General features: G+C 35.5%; 1 protein-coding gene across 1 annotated transcript in view; it reads right to left on the bottom strand.

Moving 5' to 3' along the window:
• Window positions 1-1,613: 1,613 nt before the first annotated feature.
• Window positions 1,614-11,675, bottom strand: part of ssp3 (short spindle 3) — a 40,671-nt gene continuing 30,609 nt past the window's right edge. The window contains exons 12-15 of the mRNA XM_018550753.1: window positions 9,723-10,146; window positions 7,515-7,706; window positions 3,061-3,234; window positions 1,614-1,688 (exon numbers count right to left, since the gene is read on the bottom strand). Of these exons, the coding sequence (XP_018406255.1) occupies window positions 1,614-1,688; window positions 3,061-3,234; window positions 7,515-7,706; window positions 9,723-10,146 (865 nt within the window). The remainder of the gene's footprint in view (window positions 1,689-3,060; window positions 3,235-7,514; window positions 7,707-9,722; window positions 10,147-11,675) is intronic.

The following is an 11,675-nucleotide window of genomic DNA, read 5'->3' as shown; positions in this document are numbered from 1 at the left end:
TAAATAAATAATATGATCAACTATTCTTTACTTGTTATTTGAACGATAAATATATTCTTTGAATAATCTTGCCCAGCTGTGTAAAATGTTTTCTAAATTCGATTTTTTCTTTTGTCAGGAAACTTTTATCTTGAAAATGCTATTCGCACGAAGATTGCGCAACGCGCGTGCGTAACGTAAATTCGAGTTCGATAAAACTATACGGGCAGTTAATATCCTGGTACAGTTTACGTGGCTAACATACGCACGAATATTTTCCTACTTCTATCGGGCCGTGCCACGCGACGATTACTATATTAAAGGCCCATTTGAAGACACATCTTTGCACGACAGATTGGCACGCGTGGAAACGGACGGTAAAAAATACAGTACGAGATATACACACAGATTGCAAATATAAAGATCTGCTAATATTAAAAGGACTAGATTCACGGATAATCCACGCATTTCGTTCGTCGTCGTTGCGTATCCTCTATAATATCTCCAATCCTCTTATTATATTCTTCAACGGAAGCCAAATTTATATATGAAACGATCCTAGAATTCAGAACGACAAAATACTCACGCGCATCACTTTTCCTCATCGGGGAAAAAAGTAAGGAAAATTTATTAAGTTTCGTATTTTTTTTTTTTTTTAATTTATCGAACGTACGTAAAAATATATTATTCATGATGATAACTCACGAGTACGATAATTCGAATCGAGAACCTACTTAAGTCTAGCCTAAAGAATTAGAGAGCGATCGTCGTGATGTTTCCTGTCGTCATTCGTTCAGCGAGGCGACAGGTAATTTCGATCGTAAGTCGCTATTAACGCACGGGAATAAATTATCCCGCGTTACGTATAACAAAACAACAGTCCTCAACTAAATGATTATTCGAAAATGTAATATAACTCTGTTCCTCCTTCGGATTTTTGGCAAACGCGCGCTTGCATATATTCTCTTTTTTATTTTGACATCTCGACAAGTATCGCTATGCTTGAATCGGTATTTCCCGAAACATATCTCAAACAATATAATACTTTGTAGAGAATTGTACGTCAGAGGATTAAAGCAATCCGATATTGATAAAAAAAAAAAAACAAATATTTCAGTTGAAAAATCCAGAGTGATACTAGGATACTTTGTAGAAGCGAAACGATGCATACCGCAAGTTTGTAAAGCAGAATATGCATGCGTGTTCCATCAGTATGTCGCAGACATAAATAGGCGACCGAAATGGTTCGGGAAGCACTAGTCTAAATTAAAGTACACGTACTTTCGTCTTGTTCGCGTTACTTCTGAGTAAATTTAACTCTCAAATTGACTTTCATTCCCGGGAAGAGACGTGCATGTATATATTCACTTAGAAAGAAATTACCATTATCGAAATTCAATCTCTAATCGTGCGATAATCGGATACGAGCAGCTGTGAAATGAATCCGATGCAATCTCTCATCTTCATATTTTCTCTTACCTCATTGAAGAAGCGATTATTCGATATAACGATCCTATCGATGATTCCGTTAATGATACGCGCAAACTACAATGTCTAATGATGCCTAGTAAGCGCTAAGAAACAAAATTAAACTAATCAAACCTTTAGTGGAACCTACGAAACGCAGTCAACGACTAGGTGGAATCCTTCAGCAAACGCACTAAAGGATTTAATTTACCTTCATCTGAATTTCTGTACTGTTCCAGTAACTGAAAAACAAATCAGCAAATTTATTCATTAAGCATTATTATTATGCAGAGTATAATGTATTAATTAATAACACTATTCAAAAAAAATATGCACAATAACGAAAGTAATTGTTTCTCATAGTTTTAAGTGCTGAATACAAAAGTGCTATATTATATCACAATTGAGAAACTTGTGGTCAAAATTGCAAAAAAGATGCATTTTAGTACTTTTAATATTATAATAAGACACGACGTGTTGGAGAAGTTTTATTGTAATTAAAATTATAAGCATTTTATTGAAACTTTCAACTCTTAAGGAATTTACTGTTTCAAAGTGTTGCGATTTATATAGGCTGGAATCTCTATTAAAGATCTAAACCATTGTTACGTGTAAATTATTAATCAATATAGTGTCAATTTAAGATAATATATCCATCGAATAAAGAAAATTCTGAAAATGTTTAAAAATTTATGCTTTGCAGAGGTATATGTTGATCGAATACGCGATACAGAACCAACTTAGTTATTACACGTTAAAATTATGAATATTTATGCATACATATTAACATTCATATTAACACGTTAAATGTGGTTGACGGTAATTGGCGCTATGACGCTGATACGTCTCACCGACTCACGTATAAAATGTAATCGACTGCAGAGATTGGCGAGTACCATCATAGAAAAAAAAAAATGTTTCCCAACAGATCTCGTACCGTTGCGGATTTTTGTATTAACAGAATTGTTTGCTGAAATCTTGTAAAAATATCTCTGAGAATTCTCGGATTTCCAAGTATTTTTATTCCAAATTTCAAGATTACAAAAATTTTTAATGCAATTTTGAAATAAATTCGAATATGAATAATGTAAGCGATATGTCTCATATTGAAAATTAATAGAAGACAAATTCCACGAGATTATATCTATCATTTTTTACAATCAGGATCGCCGAATTTATAGAATAATACTGGGAAGACAAATGTAGTATCAGTGACTCTTTTCCGTTGAATATCGTCTTTTTATTATCTTGATTTTTTAAATAAAAACTTGCGAGAATATATGTATGTATATTAATATATTATACATGGATGTGTGCATGCCTATGTTTATTGCTATAATTGTCAACATTTTGTATTATCAAGAAAAAATGATTAATGAAACGATGTTTTCACAGAAAGAAACAGAATTTAAATTTAAAAGTAAAAAATTCCGAAAATGTGTTCCTGAGTACCGAAAAAATTCTGTGGAAATATCTTATTCCCAAGTAAAAAGGAAATTTCCTGAGTCCAGATTTTCTAGACAGTAAACACCCTAATGATTCGTTCAGTGAAATTCACGTCAATATGAAAATGAAGTGCGCAATAGCGATTTTTGTTCACAATCGTCTACTTACCTCGTACGACATTTCGCAAGACAATATCGCCATTGCCTCCGAATTGTGATGAGTAGCGGCAAGAAGTGCCGGTAACGTGTACGGTATCAATCTGGGATCTCCGTAAAACGGGAACGGCAGGGTACACAGCTGCTGGAGGACGCTGGGACCCGCGCCAGCCGATTGAAGAACCAGCTGGAACAGATTTCCCAATGACAGACGTTATTCTTCGAGATAATTTTATTTTCTCTACAGCTTTTCCAGCGATTCCGCGATGTCCCGTAAAGAAAGAGAGAAGTCAGCGCGGACTATACGGCTGGGAGTTATTGAAAAGAAAATTGCCTCCACGCAACCGAGAGCTATCGTTTTCGTATCATGATCTCCTTCTCATCCGTTCGTCGTAGATGTTGTCTCAAGAGTTTTCGCTGTTACACTTAAACTATATCGACTTGAATACAAATATTCTTATGAATACAAATGTACTTCTCCGACAGGGATATATCGATACTAATTTCATCAGTCGTGGATAAATCCAGTCACGCGCAAATAAAAATGCTTTTAAAAACTATTGTAATTTTAAAGCATATATATTCATAAATTTTTGAAAGACATCATAAAGGGAGATTTTACGTAACAGATATAAATAGTGTTATTTTTATCAGAGGAATATTTTTGTCTTTTTCAGGAATCGCGGGCGGAATCTCTCGGTCGAGTAGACGGAGATCGGTATACCGGACGAAGAATCCCTTCTTGCAGTTGCAAATTACCCGCATGGCCCGTTCGACTGGAGTTCTTTAATTGCGGACGGTTAATTAAAGCAACAAAGTAATTTTCTTAAAGAGCGTGAGAACTTGGATGACCCAGGTGTCACGGAAGCGAGAGTCTTTAGCGCAAGAAGATCGTACCGGACATCTGCGTCTTATGACAAGTGCCTCTATGAGCAGGACGTCGTATTCCTGTGCACCTGCATAAAATTCTTACAGGAAATGCCCACATTTTACGCATCCTTGTCCCCTCTGGCGCCAAGGTAGCCCGTATCGCGCTCATGTAAGTTAAATATCGGTCCGTTACGGTTGCCATAACTGCGTGCCTAACATAACGTAACTCAGTAATGATTGAGTGGCGATGAAATCAGTCATTACGAGAGAAATATGGGTTCTCCTTGTCATGAAAATAGATTTTATCTTAGTGAAAATTGAAAACTGCCCCATAAAAGTAGCCTCATCAATTTTACAGAAGGTTACTCAACGCGTTTCGAGTTACAGCTAAAGCAAGATCGTCGTACAGAGTTTTCGAAGAAGTTCTTCGTATAATGGTAAGCAAAAATAAGAAAGAACCTAGAAAGTGATTACGAAAGTTAAAACTTGCTGCATTTTTTTTCTGTCAGATTGTTTTACATTTTAGTAAATTACTGAAACTGCACCTCACAGAGTGCAGACTTTCTAGTAATTTACTAAAACACAAGCAATCCATCGAGAAAAAAATAACATTTTATCTTTTTGAATGTCACGAACGAGGAAAAAACCCATTGATATTATTTAACTCTAAAAAAATATGAACTTTTTAAAAATATTTGTTTCAATAATTCTAAGTAAATATGTATTTACTAAATGTAAAAATATATTTATTTGACACAAAAACCGTCAATTTGATTTATAATAACTACAATTTTTTATTAAGTAAATATTTCTTTAGTATAAGTAAGCGTTGACTTCTGAAACTACTCAAAGAAATATGTACTATAAGCATAATAATTTTTTTTCAATGATAGCACGGTACTCTGTGTGATAAAGCAAACGACTTTTTCAATACCGCACTAAAAAAAATCTTTGCATTGATTGGTATTCTTGTCAATAAAAATAGACAAATCAGAATTTTTTGATTAAATCTATTCCAGTTAAATAACCAGAATTCTGATCGATATGGTCAACGTTTCTCGGCTCATTCTTCTAACCAGAAATTTTTCTCGATGCGAAGAGCAAAAGCAACGTATTGCGATCAACAGCATGTAGTGGCACGCGCGTGATTCCGAGGTGACTAGTTAACGCCCAGGTCCGGGTTTAAAATAAATAAGCGGAAAGCGGTAACGCGCCCACCATGGCGCCACCGCAAAAAATCCATTTCTCGAATTCGGTTACGACCGTCGACAAAAAACGGAGACGGGCGTGTTTATGATCGCGAACGGAGAAGGTAATACCGTCGTACCGGGTAGACGATAACCCTGGCTGCCGCAGATGCTCGTAGAAGCTTAAAAGCGTCTCGTTTCTCCCTTTCTCTCCCTTTCTCTCTTTCTGTTTTATACACGACGCGGACACGTACACTTTCTGTCCCTCTCTCCCCCGCATTCTTTCTTACTTCCTCTCATCTTGCGGAAAACGATTTTTCCAAGGCAGCTACTCTTGGAGAGTCGGCTCTCGCTCTTGAGAGCGGCGACCTTAAAAAAGCGCTGAAAGACGAATGCGCGACATCGGCAGTGCACTCAGCGTTTACATTCCGATTCACGTGTCAACGAGATCAACGCGGATCAGTCTCAGACAACGTGCAAACAATGACGTTGAACTGTAGCAACTTTGCGAGAAGTATCCTTGAATTAATTACTCGTTAATTAAGCACTAAACTCATTCGTAAGAGGTGCTCACGAATTTCCTTTAACAATTTTCGTATTAATAATATTCTGGAAATTAATATTTCAGCGTTATGATTAAATCTTGATAGTTAATAATATCCTAGATCAAATGTTTTCTATTCTGGAATATATAACCACACATGATACTGCAGTTCTATTCGAAAATATAGTATTTGATTGATATATATTAATTATTTCGTTAGAAATAATCACTTTATAATAATTTCTAATAGAGAAAAGTTTGTAAAATATATATATGTATATATATATATATATCACTTTATAATAATTTCTAATAGAGAAAAGTTTGTAAAATATATATATGTATATATATATATAGAGAGAGAGAGAGAGAGAGACAGAGAGATATGAATACATTTAAACAGATATTTAAAAGTACACAGAGAAAAATATCATTCCATTGCTAAGAAAAGTGACTCAATTAATTTTTTTCCTTCTATTGCTAAGAAAAGCACTCAATTAATTTTCTTTCTTTTAAATAGCAGTTATCTTTAACAAAGGATATTTTAATAATAACCTTAAAATATACTTATCACAAATTTGAGAAAAACTCATTATTGTATATTCAAAACAAGAATTGATTTTCTTGTGAAGAATATTATAAAATCGATCAAAGAAATAAACTTTATATAATAAGCAAATTTTACTAGGATCTAAAATATAGTTTGATTAAAGATGCTTATAATAAACTTAAAACAGATTTACGGATATGAACTATTGAAATACTTGAAACAAGTATTTATTACTTGTGTATAGAATGTATTTTTAAATACTAAAAATCTTTTAATTAACAAATATTTACAGAGAAGGACTCTAAGATATATTGTTAAATATTCAAAAAAATACTTATTATATATTATTATATAAATATATAATAATAATAATATATAATAAATATAAGTATTTATTACTTTTTGAGTATTTATTACTAGATACTAACCACATTATTACTTTTCAATATATTTCAATTATTATTCCTTAATTAAATTAATTTTTTAAAAAACTTCCTGGATCTTACGACGTTTGCGTTTCGATTAACACAAAAATATTCGGCATTTCACTCCTTCAGACACAGTTAATTTCGCTCTCGGAGATTCTTCCTCGTTTTCCGGCTCACAATTATAAATGTTATGAATTTCCGTGCCGTTTTGCGAACTGATGGACCAGTGTTGCACGCGTACACACGCCCTGGAGCGCACAGAATGGTACGCCGTAAATATATCTTAACGGCGTTCGGCCGTATATTGATGGGAGGTCTGCTGAGTGTGTTGTGTCTAACAGCCTCTTCCTTCTTCTCGCCAGTAACGCACTGTGCGCGCCATCCAGCGCGTGCGTTTCTCATAGTAAAGTAACGGGTGACTCGCAACACTGTAGCCAACAGTCTCAACACCGATTCGAGGAATTTAAAGCTGTGCACTATGTATGCACTATGTACAGTAAAGCATCAAAACCAAACGAGTATGCTCAACAAAACTCTCGTTTAATAATGTACATCCGTAAGACACAGCTAATATTTTCGAAGTAAATAAAATTATTAACGCGTCTAAGTAAGCATAGCTTTGTCATGTAAGAATAAAATAATAGAAACGAACGATCAAAAATTAATCTTTGGCTCTTTTCTGATTTTATAGAAGAAATGAAGACTATTTTTAAGCTCAAAAGAAGACGATTTTTAAGATCATAAGCAGACTTATTAAGAAAAAAAGGGTTTAACAGCAAATTTTACGTAAATGAACATACGAATGCACTTAACTTGTTTCGTTAAAAAGACCCCTTGAAATTCTAAGGTGTTCGATCGTATAGACTACCATATGGGAACGGGACGTACCTGATTGTCCGGATTGTTAAGGGAGAAGTACCCGAGCACCATGAACAATTCCGAAAGAATGTGAATACCGCTTGTATTCGGCATAGAACCCACTTCCGTCTTGTCCGACAAAGAATCACGAGACAGTCGAGTTATTAGATGACTCGCTATCAGTCGCCATTGCAGGTTCGTACCCTCGGCGCCCAAAAAGCTCTGTAACAGAACATTTTACGTTTGTAAAAAGAAGTTACGTACATAAATTAATTATTTTTATGAACTCCTTTTGATCGGACAGAATTCTTGTAACGGCTCCATCGACTCACGTATACAAATCCAATGTAGAGCAACAGCACTTAAAAATATTAACATTCCGTTTTTCTTTTTTGATTTTGTTAAAATCCTACAAGAGAGGGAAATATGTACGTACATTGTTAGATATAAAAGGAGTAACCTATTCCCTTGTTAAATAACATTTTATTTTTAACTTCCATGTACGTCAAAACGTAAATTAATCCATTTCTGTGGTTAGTTTCAAAGTACACATCGTTCATATTAATATACTTGGTAAATAATAAACTAAATTTTAGTCAAATTTAATACATTTTCTTGAGTTAAAACTCCATTGTTTTAGTCAAATTAACGACATACTGGATAGGAACAGTAACAAAATAGAACAATCAAAAATATCTCCCTGTATAGTATATATACTACGTTACTCTAACTTACTGTCTCACTCTATACCTAATCTTAATTAAAGTTATAGATTAAACAGTGTAAGATAGAGTATATATACCGAGGAAATTACATGCATGTATTTTCTCTCTCGTAAGATTTTAACACATGTATATAATCGCTCGTGGTCAGACTCTGTGATATGGTCTCTAGTTAAAATCTAAGATGGGGCATTATCGGATTGGCGACCAGAACATCAGCTTTATCTGTCGTGGACTGAGTGCAAAGAGAATAGATAATAACCGTCGGTTTTTCGGCAAATGCACGCGGGGCTCATCTGGTAATCGACGGGCGATCCCGCGGGACGGGGCACAGCCCTCCCGCGGGGCACACGATAGCCCTTATGGTTTTTGCGGGGCGAAGGGCGCGAGGCACAGGCCGCCTCAATTCAATTCGCGGTCGGCTCGCTGCGAGAGAACTTCACAGGAGGCCTTTACGTCTTGACAGGCTGAACCCCCGCGATACATGATATCTCCATCACGCCCGGCGCCCTATGGCGATAAGCTGCATTGTTGGCGGCAACAAGCGGCATCGTTGTCATTTGGAGAGGCGATGTCGGGGGTGGCTTGCGGTAATACCGAATCGCGAAACTGTCATGAATTAAAAAGTAATGGAGCTTATGACGATTTAATGGACGACATATCCCGACTATCGCTTAAACAGACTGAAACCGAGTATCGATGATCGAGATTCAAAAGTCTGAAATAGAATAAACTAACGCTGTGCGTACCGCTGATATATTTTTATCGTATAATTAATATCAGGATATAATCAACGTATTAGACGCGAGTGAACTTAAATAGCCGTATTTAGCGTGAATATTGTCTAGCAAAGGTACTAAAATTGGAAAGGAATAAATATTACTGGACGAGCCGATGTTTGATGATGATGAAACTCGGAGGAATGATAATTCAAGAGAATTGAGTATAATAATAGCATACACAGTTCAAAAATGTAACATTCTATTTAAGAACATTATATCCCGCATTCAGCCGTTTATAACTAAATTAAATTTGCTTGCAGTGCATGCTTTTATCTTCGGACACATTTTGTTCAAAATAACATTCTTCTTATACTGAAAACAATTTATTAAATCCTAATAATATTTCTTTGAATAGTACTAATTGTAAGTAAATATTTACTTACAAAAAATAAGTATTTGATTAATAAAAAAATTATATAAGTTATCAAATTAATGATTTCTATATCAAATAAATATTTATTGAAATTTAGTATGTTTTTCAGTGTACTTGCACTGTTATTGTATTCGATTCAATAATTATTTACAGCTTCATTTTATAAAATTATAACACGAAATTTATATAAAAATATATAAAACGCATCGAGATAAAAAATAATTAATGAATTAATACGTTCTGGTTAAAGAATAATTAATGAATATATAAAAGATAATAACAAAAAATAGAAGAATAAATATAGGGCCATTTACAAAATTTATCGAGACTGTAAAACCGCAAAAAAAAAAATTATATATACCTGTAGCGTCCGAAGATCAAGTTCTGCGATCGATTTAAGAAGCTTGAGACCGTAACTGGCCAGAGTCCGCACGGCGGTCGTGAATGTGTGACTAGGGGTGGGTGAAGCACCTTTCTGATTCTGCGGCGTGTACGCGACCGCCGCATAAAGGGCGCCGATCGCACTCGATGCCTCAGTCGTCGACAAAGTCGACAACAAGTGCGACTCGTTACTCGTTTGCTCGACACCGCTGCTGCTCTCGCCGTGCACGCTGACAGTATCTTGATCGACGGACCTCCTCAGATGACTGCAGATACGCGCGAGGAGATCGTAAGACGATACCAGCAACGGCGACTCATGCTCTTGATCCAGAAAAAAATCCGTCTCGATCAGGGCCCGGCTGTGGCGTGACACGCGATCCACTAAGCTGCCGGCTACCAGATATCTGAAGCACAAAAGAATCGAGACACGTATTATAACTCTCGCGGATCATCGAAGCCGCACCTTTTTTTCTTGATGTTTTCAGTATCCTTGGCCAAAAAGAATTTCCATGGTTGAGATATTTTTTGTTAAAATTTATTATTTCTATATATTATATTTTTAACCCTTTGATTATGGTGGAATTATGCTTAGCTCAATGTGGAATGACTGAATGACGATAGTGTAGCGTAAAAATACATATAATTAATTCTTCAATGCTGCTTTGGATATAGCATATCTGGCACTTTTTCCAATGCTTTTTGCTTAATAACTTTTTTATAACATGTATTTTTTATAACATATTTGTTGGCTATTAATGTCACTTAATGCCGGACGTTTTGATTGAAAAAAAATTTGTTACAGCATATTCATTTTTATAAAAGTTATAAACAATTGAATTGGATTGAGTATAACATATTCAAGTATGTCACTCTCGTAATATGACACTGAAGAAAAACGATATTGCGAATAATAGTATACCAATTCAAAAATAGTTTACATCTAATATTGTTGAAATCAAGATTCAAGAAAAAATTATTATTTTGTTCAAAAACATTTCATCACTCATTATCAAGAAAGAACAACATTTTTAAATCGTAACTAATTACAAATAATGAAGTGTGTTAACAATCACGATGATATTTTTTTTCATATAATAAATATTAAAGAAAACGTTGTAAGTAATTTACTTCGCAATATTTCAGCATTTTTCTCTGCGAGCGGTTATAATATTTTCGAATTTTCGATTGTACAATATATGTATGTGTTTGAACCGACCTGGTTCGGATTAATGACGTAACATACTCTACCAATAATAAAGCATCCAATGTCATTAATCCAACTCAGGTCGGTTTAATCCACTGCAGTCGAAAACATTATTAGCGTTCACGAAACGTTCTTCCTCTTATACATTTTAAATGTTCAATACATGAAGGTCGGTGCCGGTTGTTTCGACTTAGGAAGTACGTATAAGGGTCGAAGAATTTTAAAGAGCATTCTCGTAACAGCACCAAACAATCCTCGTCTCGTTGATAGACGCGAAAGTGTAGGAACACCTATTTTAAACGGAGAAACGAACAATCCCAATATTCAAACGAGCCGTCGACCCCTGGACTGATGAAAGATCTCACTTCGGTACTTCGAGCAATCGATGCTCGTCGATCACCGAGCGATCATACGGCAGCGAAGTGTGCATATGGGCGCCAGGGGAGGGAGATGGAACCGGATAAAAAAAAAACAATGTATTGCTTACAGGATAGCATGTGCGACGGCGTAACACGAGAGGATTATAACATCAGTGCGTAATTCCGAGAGAAAGAGAGAAGAAGAGGGGCGAAGGAGCGGCCAGAACGACGAGAGGAGCATGTAGGGAGCTGAGGGGATTGCGACCCGGCGGCGCACGCGATGCTCATTCTATCGGGTTGTTGTATATGTATACGTTTTTCTTTCTAGGCAGCATCCCCTTCCGTGGCCGCGCAAGCCCGAGGGGGTGCG

This window comes from Cyphomyrmex costatus, unplaced genomic scaffold (genome assembly GCF_001594065.2).
Source record: "Cyphomyrmex costatus isolate MS0001 unplaced genomic scaffold, Ccosl1.0 scaffold1275, whole genome shotgun sequence".
NCBI lineage: Eukaryota > Metazoa > Arthropoda > Insecta > Hymenoptera > Formicidae > Cyphomyrmex > Cyphomyrmex costatus.
This window is presented reverse-complemented; position numbering and strand designations above follow the sequence as displayed.